Source organism: Salmo salar, chromosome 15, assembly GCF_965601325.2.
Source record: "Salmo salar chromosome 15, fSalSal1, whole genome shotgun sequence".
Classification (NCBI taxonomy): Eukaryota; Metazoa; Chordata; class Actinopteri; order Salmoniformes; family Salmonidae; genus Salmo; species Salmo salar.
The window spans coordinates 44977867-44995228 of NC_138305.1; the positions used below are offsets into that span (position 1 = coordinate 44977867).

A 17362-nucleotide genomic window follows, 5' to 3' on the forward strand; every position below is an offset into this window, starting at 1 on the left:
TGAGGTGGCAGTGAGGCAGCTATGGGAAAGGTCAAGGGTCAGGCTGGGAAGTCAATAGAGGGGTTTGGCAGTTGGGTGTCAGGGTTAAATGAGGAGTCCATATGAGTCAGGCACAGGTCTGAGAGCAAACGGACAGTGACCTAGTCCCGGGTCAGGAACAGGCAGTGGCGACGCGTCATTCAGGGAAGGTGGGGCAGAGCCTTTTTTTTGTGTGTGCCTGTTTTGTATGTTATTTTTGTGGGTGTCGACGATGGAGACAGAAAGCAGGTACAGGGAGAACATTTAATACATAATGGACTTGAAACAGGACAGGAACAACGTCTGGACAGGGGACAAAGTAACAACATCAATGCAGACACAGGGAACAAACAGAGGAAACAGACAGATAAAAGGGACAGGTGTGCGTATTGATAGGCAGTCTGGCACCCTCGAGTGCAGGAGAGGGAGTGCAGGAGCAGGTATGACAATTTTGGCATTAATACGTGTCACAAAGTAAAAAAATAAATCATTGAGTTAATAAAGCCGCATACAAACATGGTCTCTTTTTTGCTTTCTTGAGTAAGGCAGCTCCAAAATGCAGGTGTTTTAGCCTAGCTCAGTGCTTTCTGTGGTGGTGGGGCAGCCAGTGGAAAATACGGAGCGTAGGGGTGCTGTCAAAGACATACTTTAGAAGTGCCCATCCAAGAAGGCTCAAGGTCATTGGCCACAGATAAAATTATGTCAAATAACGTTATATCTAACGTAGCTTAGATTGGACTGATCTCCCACCAGGCCAAAAAACGTGAACCCGAACCTTCCAAGATCCCCCCCACAGTTCCCCAATAGCTGTCCCTCAACCATTCGAGACCCCTCCCACAGTCCCCCCCAAGAATAAAAATAAAAATAAAAAATACAATTAATCCATTAATTCCATTCCCCACCCCCAAGAACCCAACAATGCACCAACAACCAAGAGAATGAACTAAAGAGAAAAAAGAAAAAGACAGAAAACAGCAAACAACAATACAATTTGTTTTTAAATAATTAAAACAAAGGACAACTAAAATCATAACAGCAATGCCAACTGTATGTGTTTGTGTGCATGTCTGGCACTATTACATGTATGTGTGTGTTCTTGTCAGTGGCGGTTCTAGACCATTTCAACTGGGGGGGCCAAGCTGGGGCCAGTTGTACTGTTAGAGGGGCCAGTTACATTAGATGTTATTGTTGTCATATCGTTTTCTTCACTGCATTGCAGGCATCAGCAGGCAAAAGACCATGTTCATAATCATCATCGTTGCCACTGTCTAATAACGGATGTAAAAAAAAGAATGATAGCAAAACTTAGTTATGTAAAAATTATTTCATACTCCACATTTAGGGGGGCCACAAGGGGGTCCAAAATTGTTGTCACAGGGGGACTGGCATTTATAAATAAAATCTTGTCTTACTTTATCAGACTACCATTTCTATAGGAGTAGTTAAAACAATCTAATAATGGAGCTTTTAGTATATCAAAAAAGGCTTGATATACCTCTACCGGTATGCCATCAAGCCCTGGGGTTTTTCCAGACTGAAAGGATTTAATAGCCTCAAAAACTAATTCCTCTGTAATTGTTTATTTGATTTATTTCACCTTTATTTAACCAGGTAGGCTAGTTGAGAACAAGTTCTCACTTGCAACTGCGACCTGGCCAAGATAAAGCATAGCAATTCGACACATACAACAACAGAGTTACACATGGAATAAACAAAACATACAGTCAATAATACAGTAGAACAAACAAAAACAAAAAGTATATTTACAGTGAGTGCAAATGAGGTAAGTTAAGGCAATAAATTGGCCATGGTGGCGAATCAATTACAATATAGCAATTAAACACTGGAATGGTAGATGTGCAGAAGATGAATGTGCAAGTAGAGATAATGGGGTGCAAAGGAGCAAGATAAATAAATACAGTATGGGGATGAGGTAGGTAGATAGATGGGCTGTTTACAGATGGGCTATGTACAGGTGCAGTGATCTGTGAGCTGCTCTGACAGCTGGTGCTTAAAGCTAGTGAGGGAGATATGAGTCTCCAGCTTCAGAGATTTTTGCAGTTTGTTCCAGTCATCGGCAGCAGAGAACTGGAAGGAAAGACGACCAAAGGAGGAATTGGCTTTGGGGGTGACCAGTGAGCTATACCTGCTGGAGCGCGTGCTACGAGTGGGTGCTGCTATGGTGACCAGTGAGCTGCGATAAGGCGGGGCTTTACCTAGCAGAGACTTGTAGATAACCTGTAGCCAGTGGGTTTGGCGACGAGTATGAAGCGAGGGCCAACCAACGAGAGCGTACAGGTTGCAATGGTGGGTAGTGTATGGGGCTTTGGTGACAAAACGGATGGCACTGTGATAGACTGCATCCAGTTTGTTGGAGGCTATTTTATAGATGACATCACCGAAGTCAAGGATTGGTAGGATGGTCAGTTTTACGAGGGTATGTTTGGCAGCATGAGTGAAGGATGCTTTGTTGCGATATAGGAAGCCGATTCTAGATTTCATTTTGGATTGGAGATGCTTAATGTGAGTCTGGAAGGAGAGTTTACAGTCTAACCAGACACCCAGGTATTTGTAGTTGTCCACGTATTCTAAGTCAGAGCCGGCAAGAGTAGTGATGCTGGACGGGCGAGCAGGTGCGGGCAGTGATCGATTGAATAGCATGCATTTAGTTTTACTTGCGTTTAAGAGCAGTTGGAGGCCACGGAAGGAGAGTTGTATGGCATTGAAGCTCGTCTGGAGGTTAGTTAACACGGTGTCCAAAGAGGGGCCAGAAGTTTACAGAATGGTGTCGTCTGCATAGAGTTGGATCAGAGAATCACCAGCAGCAAGAGCAACATCATTGATCTATACAAGGAAGAGAGTCGGCCCGAGAATTGAACCCTGTGGCACACCCATAGAGACTGCCAGAGGTTCGGACAACAGGCCCTCCGATTTGACACACTGAACTCTATCATAGAAGTAGTTGGTAAACCAGGTGAGGCAATCATTTGAGAAACCAAGGCTGTCGAGTCTGCCAATAAGAATGTGGTGATTGACAGAGTCGAAAGCCTTGGCCAGGTCGATGAATATGGCTGCACAGTAATGTCTCTTATCGATGGCGGTTATGATGTCATTTAGGACATTGAGTGTGGCTGAGGTGCACCCACCAACTCTGAAACCAGATTGCATAGCGGAGAAGGTACGGTGGGATTCTAAATGGTCGGTAATCTGTTAACTTGGCTTTCGAAGACCTTAGAAAGACAGGGTAGGATAGATATAGGTCTGTAGCAGTTTGGGTCTAGAGTGTCACCCCCTTTGAAGAGGGGGATGACCGCGGCAGCTTTCCAATCTTTTGGAATCTCAGACGATACGAAAGAGAGGTTGAACAGGCTAGTAATAGGGGTTGCAACAATTTCGGCAGATACTTTTAGAAAGAGAGGGTCCAGATTGTCTAGCCCGGCTGATTTGTATGGGTCCAGATTTTGCAGCTCTTTCAGAACATCAGCTATCTGGATTTGGGTGAGGGAGAAATGGTGGGGGCTTTGGCGGGTTGCTGTGGAGGGTGCCGGGCAGTTGACCGGGGTAGGGGTAGCCAGGTGGAAAGCATGGCCAGCCATAGAGAAATGCTTATTGAAATTCTCAATTATAGTGGATTTATCGGTGGTAAGGGTGTTTCCTAGCCTCAGAGCAGTGGGCAGCTGGGAGGAGGTGCTCTTATTCTCCATGGACTTTACAGTGTCCCAGAACTTTTTGAGTTAGTACTACAGGATGCAAATTTCTGTTTGAAAAAGCTAGCCTTAGCTTTTCTAACTGCCTGTGTATTTGTTCCTAACTTCCCTGAAAAGTTTCATATCACGGGGGCTATTCGATGCTAATGCATAACGCCACAGGATTTTTTTGTGCTGGTCAAGGGCAGACAGGTCTGGAGTGAACCAAGGACTATATCTATTCCTAGTTGTACATTTTTTTGAGTGGGGCATGCTTATTTAAGATGGTGAGGAAGGCACTTTTAAAGAATAGCCAGGCATCATCTACTGACGGGATGAGGTCAATGTCATTCCAGGACACCCCGGCCAGGTCGATTAGAAAGGCCTGCTCGCAGAAGTGTTTTAGGGAGCATTTGACAGTGGTGACGGGTGGTCGTTTATGGATGCAGGCCATGGGGCAGTGATTGCTGAGATCTTGATTGAAAACAGCAGAGGTGTATTTGGAGGGCGAGTTATTTAGGATGACATCTATGAGGGTGCCCGTGTTTACGGATTTGGGGTTGTACCTGGTAGGTTCATTGATAATTTGTGTGAGATTGAGGGCATCAAGCTTAGATTGTAGGATGGCCGGGGTGTTAAGCATGTCCCAGTTTAGGTCACCTAGTAGCATGAGCTCAGAAGATAGATGGGGGGCAATCAATTCACGTATGGTATCGAGGGCACAGCTGGGGGCAGAGGGAGGTCTATAGCAAGCGGCAACAGTGAGAGACTTGTTTCTGGAAAGGTGAATTTTTAGAAGTAGAAGCTCGAATTGTTTGGGTACAGACTTGGTTAGTAATACAGAACTCTGCAGGCTATATTTGCAGTAGATTGCAACACCGCCCCCTTTGGCAGTTCTATCTTGGCGGAAAATGTTATAGTTAGCAATGGAGATTTCAGGGTTTTTGGTGGTTTTCCTAAGCCAGGATTCAGACACGGCTAAGACATCCGGGTTGGCAGAGTGTGCTAAAGCAGTGAGTAAAACAAACTTAGGAAGTAAGCTTCTAATGTTAACATGCATGAAACCAAGGCTTTTACGGTTACAGAAGTCAACAAATGAGAGCACCTGGGGAGTGGGAGTGGAGCTAGGCACTGCAGGACCTGGATTAAACTCCACATCACCAGAGGAACAGAGGAGAAGTAGGCTAAGGGTACGGCTAAAGGCTATACGAACTGGCCGTCTAGCACGTTCGGAAGAGAGAGTAAAAGGAGCAGGTTTCTGGGCACGATAGCATAGATTCAAGGCATAGTTTACAGACAAAGGTAAGGTAGGATGTGAGTACATTGGAGGTAAACCTAGGCATTGAGTAATGATGAGAGAGATATAGTCTCTAGAGACGTTTAAACCAGGTGATGTCATCGCATATGTAGGAGGTGGAACAACATGGTTGGTTAAGGCATATTTAGCAGGGCTAGAGGCTCTACAGTGAAATAAGACAGTAATCACTAACCAGGACAGTAATGGACGAGGCATATTGATATTAGAGAGAGGCATGCGTAGCCAAGTGAACATATGGGTCCAGTGAGTGGTTGGGCTGACTGGGGACACGGCGATTCAGACAGTTAGCAGGCCGATGTTAACAAGCTAACAGTTAGCAGCCCGGGGCTGGCAAGCTAGCAGTTAGCAGACCGGGGCAGGCAAGCTAGCAGTTAGCAGACCGGGGCAGGCAAGCTAGCAGTTAGCAGACCAGGGCAAGCAAGCTAGCAGTTAACAGACCGGTGCTAGCAAGTTAGCCTTTGGGGGACGTCGCGATGGGGGTAAGTCTGTTTTTGCCTCTTCATGCGGTGACGTCGATAGACCAGTTGTGGAATTAGTAGGGTTCCAAGTAGCTCTAGGTAGCTAGCAGGCCGCGGTTAGCAGAATGGAACTTCAACAGACGTCGCGCCTGAGGGGCCTGTTGGAATCCTTGGGCAGATTATGTCGGTATTCCAGTCGTAGAGGATCGGCGGGGTTCCGTGCCCCGTACCGGCAGTAGAAGGGGTCCGGATATTGTAGCCCAGGAGTGGGCTTCGGTGGTAGCACAGGAGCCCTGGCCGGGCTAGCTTCAGGCTAATTGGTGCTTGCTCTGGGATGTAAACGCTAGCCAGGAGTAGTCACCTGGGATTGCTGTTAGCTAGTTGCGAAGATCCAGATGAAAATGTTCAGAGTTTGCGGTAGGAATCCGGGGATATGGGGGAAAAAAATCAAAAATAATAATAGGTCCGTTATGCTCTGGTTTGAGTCACGTTGTTCGAACTGGCGAGCGCTTTCCGAGCTAAAGGTTAGCTGATGACCGCAAGCAATGGTTTGCTGACTGATAGCTGGTAGGTAGATAGCTGGCTAGATTCAGTTGAGGGATTCCAAATCCGAAGATTGGGCCTTCGGAGATTGGGCCTTTGCACTGATCTTTCTGTACATTTGTTAATTTTCCATTTTTTATATTATTTGGAAAGAATTCCTTACCGTAATCTTCATTCAGTGGGAGAGGATGAGATGGAAAAGAGAACATCTGCCTAAAATAATTAGCTTCCTGTTTCAGAGAATCATAGATGACTCCATCTTCAGTAACAATTTTCTGCAGATTATTTTTTGTTAGCTTTCCTGTTTTGGAGATTCAGGAAGAATTTTGTGAATTTTTCTCCATATTCCATCCAGTTTGCTTTATTTTTTAAATAGATTACATTTGATCATTCTTGAATAAGTTCCTCAAGTTCTTTTTGTTTTTCCTCTAACTTATTTTGTATCTCTTTAGTATCGTTTTTATTGCTATCTCCCTGTACTATTAGTTCATGGATGTCCCTTGTTAGTCTTGTCTCTTTAGCCAGAAACTGCTTTTTTTATTATTGATGAATATTGAATTGAATGACCGCTGAAGGTACATTTAAAGGTATCCCAAACAATAAGTGGATTTGCTGAACCTATATTAAACTGGAAAAATTGAGTTATAAATTATTTTGTCTTAAAAATAAGTTGTCCTCCAGTAAACTTTGATTAAATGTCCAATATCCCCATCCATGTGGAATATCTATAAGAGTTATGTGAATGCCAATTAGATGATGATCCGATCGCATTCTGTCTCCTATTAAAACCTTTTTAACCTTTGATGCAAGAGAGAAAGAGACAAGAAAGTAGTCAAGACGACTAGCTTGATTAAATCTCCTCCATGTATATCTCACTAGGTCGGGGTTTTTTAGTCTCCAAATATCCACTACTTCTAATGTGTCCATAATATTTGTGATTTCCTTAAGGGCACGGTGATGATAGTTTGTAGAGTGATTACCTTTACGGTCAATTGAGGTACTTAACCTCTAGGGGCTAGGGGGCAGTATTTCACGGCCGGATGAAAAACGTACCCAATTTAAACAGGTTACTACTCTGGCCCAGAAAATAGAATATGCATATTATTACTAGATTTGAATAGAAAACACTCCGAAGTTTCTAAAACTGTTTGAATGGTGTCTGTGAGTATAACAGAACTCATATGGCAGGCAAAAAAACTGAGAGAAATTGAATCAGGAAGTGGGAGAAATTAGAAATGTAGTTTTTGTTTTGAATCCCTTGAAAAACTACAGTGACATAGGATTTACGTTGCACCTCCTAACTCTTCCATTGGCTGTCAACAATCTTTAGGAACTGATTTCAACCGTCAGCTGTTACCGGGCAGATAATTTTGGCTCAGTCAATCATTGGCCAGTCTGAGGAGAGGTGTCTTATGATGCGCGTGCACTTAACTTCATCGTTTTTTTATTTTTTCTTCTGGGATGAATACGTATTGCCCGGTTGTAAAATTATCGCAATTTTACGTTAAAAAAATACCCTAAAGGATTGATTGTAAACATCGTTTGACGTGTTTCTACAAACGGTAATGGAACTTTGAACATTTCGTCTATGGATTTGCGTCCACGCCACATGGCATTGTAAAGTGTTCTGGATGGGTCAACAAAACGGACGTATTTGGACATAAATGATGGACTTTGCAGAACAAATGAACATTTCTTGTGGAAGTGGGTGCCCATCCGAGTGCATTCCGCCGAAGATCAGCAAAGGTAAGTAAATATTTCGAACATATTGTTAGAGATTTATCAACGCTGTGGTTGTAGGCTAACTGTATAGCTTAGCATTGAAGGCTAAGTTCTGTACTCAGAATATTGAACAATGTGCTTTTTCCGTAACGTTATTTTGAAATCTGACAAAGTGGTTGCATAAAGGAGTAGATTATCTCTAATTCTTTAAATAATTGTTATACATTTTATCAACGTTTATGAGTTCTTCCGTAAATTAAATGTGCCTATTCACCGAAGTTATGGGGAGAAAACATTTTCTGAACGTCACGCGCCAATGTAAAAATTGGGTTTTTGGATATAAATATAAACTTGATCGAACAAAAAATGCATGTATTGTCTAACATGATGTCCTAGGAGTGTCATCTGATGAAGATTGTCAAAGGTTAGTGCTTCATTTTAGCTGTATATCTGGTTTTGTGATGGCTATCGTGCTTTTTTTTTTGCTGAGGTGCTATGCTAAAATAATCTAATGTTTTGCTTTCACCGTAAAGCCTTTTTGAAATCGGATAATGTGATTGGATTAACGAGTAGAGTATCTTTAAAATGCCGTATAATACTTGAATTTTAATTTTGAGATTATTTTGTTTTGAATATCGCGCTGTGCTATCTCACTGGTTGTTGTCCAACCAATCCCGTTATCGGGATTGTATCCTCGAGGTTTTAACACTGTGTTATAGTCTCCTACTAGAATGATTTGATCATTTGTTGCCTGTAAGTTCAATAAATTGGTATAAATGTTTTCGAAGAAGTATGGATCATCCTGATTTGGACCATATAGATCAATGAGACAAATCTCTTTTTCGTCCACTTTCATATTCAAAAGGATCCACCTTCCTTGCGAATCATTCCTGACTATTTGCACATTCAGATCGAAATTTTTGTTAATTAATATCATCACACCTTTTGAGTTCCTTTGTCCATGACATAAAATTATTTCACCAACCTATTCCTTTTTCCATGCAACTTCATCTAAGGATCTAGAGTGAGTTTCCTGTAAACAGTATATGTTATATTCCTTGTCTTTTAGCCATATGAAGACTAATCTTTTTTTATAATCTGCTAAACCGTTACAATTATAACTGGCTATACTTATTTCACCACTTACCATTAACAAGATACTATTCTCAGTCTAAATTGACCATAATTAGTGCTTGTAAAGTTACTGCCATCAGAGGTATTATGACAGTCAAAATTAGAGCTTTCAAATGTCTGATATTTAGAATTCAAGAAATGGGATCTAGTAATATTTGTTTTATTCCCTTGCCTGTTTGCCTGTGAGCCAATGTCACAGATGTTAGAAAATTGAGACAAGATATTATTTGTAGTAAATCTGAGTAGGTTGATGTGTATGATATTGGATGTGATTTAGTGAGAGTGTGTACGATGTCTGTATAAGAGTAAGACTATAATGTGTGATGTCCAAATAAATAATAACTCGGCCAATTTGCATAGTTGTGGGTCTATGTGTGTAACATGTAGTGCGTATAACAATTAAATTCATGATGATAATTGTAATCCATATCGTATTGTGTCATAGTTGCATCATAATTACCTTTAACATCTTTGAGAAACATATCCCAGCATCTACAGTATTCCGCACAATATGTTATTATTCCCCAATGCCCCTATTCTGACATCTTCCCCTTGCTTGTTGAAAACATATATAAACTTGTAGACAAATATAAAAGATAGACAAACAATGAACACATTAAATTCTAAAACAGTTCTCGACAATAGAGGGAGAGAAGAGAAAAGAGAGAAAGAGAGAGTCAGAGAAGAGAGCGAGATCAGGTGTGTGTGTGTGTGTGTGTGTATGTACAGTTGAAGTGGGAAGTTAACATACACTTAGGTTGGAGTCATTAAAACTAGTTTTTCAACCACTCCACAAACTTCTTGTTGACAAACTATAGTTTTGGCAAGTCGGTTAGGACATCTACTTTGTGCATGACAAGTAATTTTTCCAACAATTGTTTACAGACATATTATTTCACTTATAATTCACTGTATCACAATTCCAGTGGGTCAGAAGTTTACATGCACTAAGTTGACAGTGCCTTTTTAAACAGCTTGGAAAATTCCAGAAAATTATGTCATAGCTTTAGAAGCTTCTGATAGGATAATTGACATCATTTGAGTCAATTGGAGGTGTACCTGTGGATGTATTTCAACGCCTACCTTCAAACTCGGTACCTCTTTGCTTGACATCTTGGGAAAATAAAAAGAAATCAGCCAAGACATAAAAAAAAAAAATTGGAGACCTCCACAAGTCTGGTTCATCCTTGGGAGCAATTTCCAAATGCCTGAAGGTACCACGTTTATCTGTACAAACAATAGTACGCAAGAATAAACACCATGGGACCACGCAGCTGTCATACCGCTCAGGAAGGAGACGCGTTCTGTCTCATAGAGACGAACGTACTTTGGTGCGAAAAGTGCAAATCAATCTCAGAACAACAGCAAAGGACCTTGTGAAGATGCCGGAGGAAACAGGTACAAAAGTATCTATATCCACAGTAAAATGAGTCCTATATCGACATAACCTGAAAAGCCGCTCAGCAAGAAAGAAGCCACTGCTCCAAAACCGCCATAAAAAAAGCCAGACTATGGTTTGCAAATGCATATGGGGACAAAGATTGTACTTTTTGGAGAAATATCCTCTGGTCTGATGAAACAAAAATAGAACTGTTGGCCATAATGACCATCGTTATGTTTGGAAGACAAAGGGGAGGCTTGCAAGCCGAGGAACACCATCCCAACCGTGAAGCACGGGGGTGGCAGCATCATATTGTGGGGGTGCTTTATTGCAGAAGGGACTGGTGCACTCCACAAAATAGATGGCAACATGAGGAAGGAAAATTATGTGGATATATTGAAGCAAAATCTGAAGACATCAGTCAGGAAGTTAAAGCTTGGTCGCAAATGGGTCTTCCAAATGGACAATGACCCCAAGCATACTTCCAAAGTTGTGGCAAAATGGCTTAAGGACAACAAAGCCAAGGTATTGGAGTGGGCATCACAAAGCCCTGAGCAAGGAGGCTTACAAACCTGACTCAGTTACACCAGCTTTGTCAGGAGGAATGGGCCAGAATTCACCCAATATATTGTGGGAAGCTTGTGGAAGGCTACCCGAAATGTTTGACCCAAGTTAAACAATTTAAAGGCAATGCTACCAAATACTAATTGAGTATATGTAAACTTCTGACCCACTGGGAATGTGATGAAAGAAATAAAGCTGAAATAAATCATTCTCTCTACTATTGTTCTGACATTTCACATTCTTAAAATAAAGAGGTGATCCTAACTGACGTAGGACAAGGAATTGTTACTAGGATATAATGTCAGGAATTGTGAAAAACTGAGTTTAAATGTATTTGGCTAAGGTGTATGTAAACTTCCGACTTCAACTGTATAAGTCCGTATGTGTAAGCAAGCAAGCATGTAATTGTGTACGTGTGTGTTCATATCCACTTCATAGTGTTCAGATATTTTTACAGTTCCCATACTTTCTTTTTTTTGTAACCTGAAGTCCCTGTAGAATTTAGTACAGTCATTGTGTTATGGAGCTATCTCGGAATAGCTGTCCATCTATAAAGAGTTTGTCCACAATGAGAAAGGCACGCTTACCCTTCTCCCTTTGTTGCATTTTTTACATTTTAGTCATTTAGCAGACTACTTACAGTAGTGAATGCATACATTTCATACATTTTTTTCCTCCCCGTACTGGTCCCCCGTGGGAATCAAACCCACAACCCTGGCGTTGCAAACACCATGCTCTACCAACTGAGCCACACGGGACCACACGTTGCCTTTGTACCAGATACAGTCTCTTATGACGTTTGTTTGATCTCCCTTGGAAATTGGTAATTGAAACCGAATTTGCTCCCTTTAAGCTCCCTTCCCCTGCTTTTGATCAGCTCCTTTTGTTGGTAGTGCTCAAGTAGTAGACAATCCATGTGGATTTTTACCTTGGCTGTGAGTGCCTTGTTTTCTCCTTGGAGCGTGAGAATTTCACTCTGGCTAAACTCCAAACTCCCACTCAGCCCTTGCTAACTCCTCACACAACTATTCCAGTGTTGCATGGATTCCAGCCAGAACACTGGCCTCTAATTCAACGGTAAGTAAATCGTCCATTTCTGTAGATGAATCTGTTTTTCTTTTTTTGTCGGGTTAAAGTTCTTTTGTGAGGTAGTCAGATCTTTCAAATCAAATCAAAGTTTATTTGTCATTAGGTGAAAAATAGGTAGGAAAATAAATAAAACAACAGTAAAAAGACAGGCTATATGAAGTAGCGAGGCTATAAAAGTAGCGAGGCTACATACAGACACAGGTTAGTCAGGCTGATGGAGTATGTTGTTCCTCCATAGCGTAAAGCTGTTGGTACTATTGGTACTCGTCGATTTCCCTCAGGATCTCCTTAGTATCCAGGTTGGCTCTTTACTGCAACCAGTTGTTTTACGAAACGATAACAATGAGTCTTTCCCACGATGACGACAGGTGTCTGTAGTACAGCCAGCTAGCACTTGCGGAATCCACGTAAAAAAATGGAACACAAACTTGCAGTCCCAGCCGTAAAGGCTAACCGCGTTGTGGAATCCTTAGCAAAAAAACTTTAATTCTGATTAAAATTGAATTAATGAAACATTTTTAACCGGTTGGGGATAGGGGGCAGTATTTGCACGGCTGGATAAAAAACGTACCCGATTTAATCTGGTTACTACACCTGCCCAGTAACTAGAATATTCATATAATTATTGGCTTTGGATAGAAAACACCCTAAAGTTTCTAAAACTGTTTGAATGGTGTCTGTGAGTATAACAGAACTCCTATGGCAGGCCAAAACCTGAGAAGATTTCAAGCAGGAAGTGGCCTGTCTGAGAAGTAGTGTTTCATCTTGGCTCTTTTTATTGAAGACTCAGGATCTGTGCAATAACGTGACACTTCCTACGTCTTCCATAGGGTCTCAGAGCCCGGGAAAACGTTGAACGATATCGAGGCAGGCTCTGGCTGAAACACTTTATCGCTTTTGGCAAGTGGCCACTCAGAGTACTATGGGCTTAGGCGCGTGCCCGCTTCGACCGAATGGTTTCTTTTCCTTTGTCTGTTTATCTAAACGCAGATTCCCGGTCGGAATATTATCGCTTTTTTATGAGAAAAATGGCATAAAAATTGATTTTAAACAGCGGTTGACATGTTTCGAAGTACGGTAATGGAATATTTAGAATTCTTTTGTCAAGAATTGCGCCATGCTCGTCACCCTTATTTAGCCTTTAGGATAGTGTCTAGAACGCACGAACAAAACGCTGCTGTTTGGATATAACGATGGATTATTTTGGACCAAACCAACATTTGTTATTGAAGTAGAAGTCCTGGGAGTGCATTCTGACGAAGACAACAAAGGTAAGAACATTTTTCTTATAGTAAATCTGACTTTGATGAGTGCTAAACCTGCTGGGTGTCTAAATAGCTAGCCCTGTGATGCCGGGCTATCTACTGAGAATATTGCAAAATGTGCTTTCACCGAAAAGCTATTTTAAAATCGGACATATCGAGTGCATAGAGGAGTTCTGTATCTATAATTCTTAAAATAATTGTTATGCTTTTTGTGAACGTTTATCGTGAGTAATTTAGTAAATTCACCGGCAGTGTTCGGTGGGAATGCTAGTCACATGCTAGTCACATGCTAATGTAAAAAGCTGTTTTTTGATATAAATATGAACTTGATTGAACAAAACATGCATGTATTGTATAACATAATGTCCTAGGGTTGTCATCTGATGAAGATCATCAAAGGTTAGTGCTACATTTAGCTGTGGTTTGGGTTTATGTGACATTATATGCTAGCTTGAAAAATGGGTGTCTGATTATTTCTGGCTGGGTAGTCTGCTGACATAATCTAATGTTTTGCTTTCGTTGTAAAGCCTTTTTGAAATCGGACAGTGTGGTTAGATTAACGAGAGTCTTATCTTTAAAATGGTGTAAAATAGTCATATTTTTGAAAAATTGAAGTAATAGCATATCTAAGGATTTGAATAACGCGCCACAGGATTCAACTGGCTGTTGAGTAACCGAGTGTAGACAGTACAATGTTCTGTTGCGCGCTTTGATGACGTATATCCGACTTTCAAAATCTTAGCTAGCAAGCTAGACAAGCAGTCATCATCATCATGAATCAAGTCGACAATCTACTGGCAAATTCTTTTCAATCCTTGTCATATGAAGAGAAATTACAGATAAAACGTATCGGAGCTCATCGGCCATAAACATTACACAACAAGTTAGAAATCGCAAATTCAACAATGAGTGCTGAGGCGCCACTGCAGCCTTGCGTTCAAACCCAGGCTGTTTCACAGCCTGCCGTGATCGGGAGACCCATGGGACGGCACACACATGGCCCGGCGTCATCCGGGTTAGGGGAGGGTTTGGCCTTCCGGGATTTCCTTGTCTCATCGTGCTCTCGTGACTCCTTGTGGCGGGCCGGGCACCTGCAAGCTGACTCCGGTCGTCAGTTCGTGTGGCTTGGCTCTCAACCTTCGCCGAGTCCGTAGGGGAGTTGCAGCGATGAGACAAGATCGTGACTTCTGGCCCATGTGCTTTTTTTGTTGTTGTACTTTTTACCCCCTTTTCTCCCCAATTTCGTGATATCCAATTGGTAGTTACAGTCTTGTCCCATCGCTGCATCTCCCATACAGACTTGGGAAAGCAGAAGGTCGAGAGCCATTGCGTCCAGAATCCAAAAGTCGGGAACTTGGGCCCCTTTCTAGAGCCCACAAGAAGGACCACCGTGCCACCTTCCTATTCAAGTGAGCACAGCACAACAATGTGAGTCCAAAAATAAATTTTATGCTGCTGCATAAATTATGTAATATGCCAGTGTCACGTCTACTCCCTCTCCCCCTCTCCGGCACTCAATGTCGCCGGTCTACTAACCACCGGTCCTTGCAACCCATCATTACGTACACCTGCGCCCCATCATGAGGCACACCTGGACACCATCACCACCCTGATTACTCCCCCTTTATCTAGCATCACTATTCAGGCAGTATTGGTTATGTTTCGCTGTCAGATGTGTCTATTGTTTTGTATCGTTCATTATTAGTAAACTCACTAACTGCATCTGCTTTCTGACTCCCTGCGTTGATGTTACAGCCAGGGAGAGATTTAAAATATATATATATATTTAATAAGGCAAGTCAATGAAGAACACATTCTTATTTACAATGACGGCCTACCCCGTCCAAACCTGGATGACGCTGGACCAATCACAGCCAGATGTGATACAGCCTGGATTTGAACCAGGGACTGTAGTGATGCCTCTTGCACTGAGATGCAGTGCCTTAGACCACTGCACCACTCGGGAGCCAAGTATACTGTAGCCAAGAATGTAATACTAAGTGTATCTTGTGTAGTAAGTTGTTAGTAGCCCATGTGCCTCACCCTAATAATTTGGTCCCTTTTCTCCTCATAACTTAGCCTACTGTTCTGACTTGGTGGTGGTGCACATGTTTTAAAGAAATGTAATCATAGAATATTGTAAGAGCTTTCATTGTCTGTTTATATACCCCCTTTATTTATCCTACAGTTCTGACTTGGTGTACAGGAAGAATACTGTAAGAACGGCTCATGTTCTGAATTCTGTCGCTGTACATTTCAAAGGTGCTGAACAAATTGTTATATTGACTACGTCCGTCCTAGCTTGCTCATTAATGTCTTAATCGAAATTATGGATTGCCTCTGTTGGAGTCTAGCTTGAAATACTTACCATACTAGAAGTAAATGATTACATGTATGAGGAATGTATATGGTGGGGTCAATGGAGGGTGGATAAGAATGAAGGGTTTGGAAAGTTACTGAGTGAGGGAAAAGGCAATCACTTGGTTGTGGTCATTGATAAGGGTTGCTGTGGATTAGTGAGGAATGTGGGCTGAGGTCAGGTTAGATGAAGGGAGAAGGAACAGTTTTATTACACACATCACTTAACTTTCTGCTTAGCAACAAATATGTAGTGCTTAGAGGTGCAAGGAGGAGACTCCGCCTAAAGAAGGGTATAAATGCTTGTGCTGGTGGAAACGCAGTCTGTCTTTTTCAGCTGTTTGGCCCAGTGGGTGAATAAACTTGGTTTGAGCTTCACTAGTCGTCCGTGAATTTTACTGTCAGAACACCTCTAATCCGCTTGTCGTTCCCTTATACCATAGTTTGTACATCTCAATTGTCAGTAGAAACCACATTTGTTTAAGCAAGTCAGCCATATCAGCTATGTTTAAAAAAATAGTATGAGGCTGAATGAACTGTTTTGCTGGTAAGGATTCACTCCATGGTGCTGAAAAGAAAGCTCTGCTGTTGGGACAGCTTTATGTAGGCCCTAACAGTTTGTGGGCAACATTTGTCACCGTTATAGTGCAATGAATGTATTGTTTAGTGTTGTGTCGTGGCTTTCTTGGCATTCATCCCAATGTTTTGTTTTTTGTTTGTCGCACCAAGATTTACATGCTAGAATTGCCACTGGTAACAGGGCAGAGGGATCTCTTACCTCCTGATGGTCCGTAGCAGAGTGGAGCGGGCCTCGTTGTGGAAAGTGATGACGATGGAGGTGGAGGGCAGATCTGGGTTATAATGCAATGTGGTGCATCTGAGAGAGAGACACACAAAACAATTCAGGAGACATCAGCCAGCAGGTCAACTCAGAACTACTCAAAACAGTTATTGTTGGCTTCAAAGCCAAAGTTGTGCCGCCATTGACTTTGTCTTTCTTTTTGACTGCTTCACATACTGTAAAACCAAGTGTCTCGGCTCCATCTTACCTGTCGTGGGAGGAAGGACAATACTATGAATATGTGATGAGAATGATAATGACAGCCATGCCAGGACAGAAACCTGAGGAGGTGCAGTTCTATAAATGATAGATGAGCAGAAGATGTCATTATTAAAACAGCATCCAACACCACAGCTACCTCTGACCAGTAGCTCACACTGAGGTGGATGGCTGGTCATAGCTGGTGTAGTAGCACATGTCTTAGAGGAGAGGATGTAGACTAACAGCAGAGAACACACAGGCACACACACACACACACACACACACACACACACACACACACACACACACACACACACACACACACACACACACACACACACACACACACACACACACACCTCTGCTCCAAATAAAGGTGACACTTAATACACTGAGGAATAATGCATGTAATGGGCACACTGACCTTTCCCTCAATAAAACGATCAATGACTAACATTTAGTAATTGTATTATCTTGTTTTTGTAGCTAAGTATCCATTACTTTTTTCATAAAATATTTTCAAAGGTGAACATTTAAAAACCAAATAAGCAATTATTATTTAGCTCTTTGTGCAGTGACCTGGTCCAGCATTGCCAAAATCATACCAAGCCTCCACAACAAGTCCTTCAATACGGCTGAAGAGAGGGTAAGTGTGTGTGTTTACGTGGAGACAGAAGATGCTAATCCATCTGTGGCCAATGTGGAGAACATCAACACTTCTGTTCAAATGACACCAACAAAGTAAACATTCTCTCTCTCTCTCTCTCTCTCTGATAAGATAACA

At 42.0% G+C, this 17362-nt stretch overlaps 1 protein-coding gene across 2 annotated transcripts in view; it reads right to left on the reverse strand.

Moving 5' to 3' along the window:
• The window catches only part of galnt14 (UDP-N-acetyl-alpha-D-galactosamine:polypeptide N-acetylgalactosaminyltransferase 14 (GalNAc-T14)), a 118523-nt gene that overhangs the window by 57697 nt on the left and 43464 nt on the right, over positions 1 to 17362 (reverse strand). For both annotated transcript variants that reach the window (XM_014144515.3, XM_014144514.3), the window contains exon 3: positions 16315 to 16413. In XM_014144515.3, coding sequence (XP_013999990.2) covers positions 16315 to 16413 — 99 coding nt within the window. The remainder of the gene's footprint in view (positions 1 to 16314; positions 16414 to 17362) is intronic.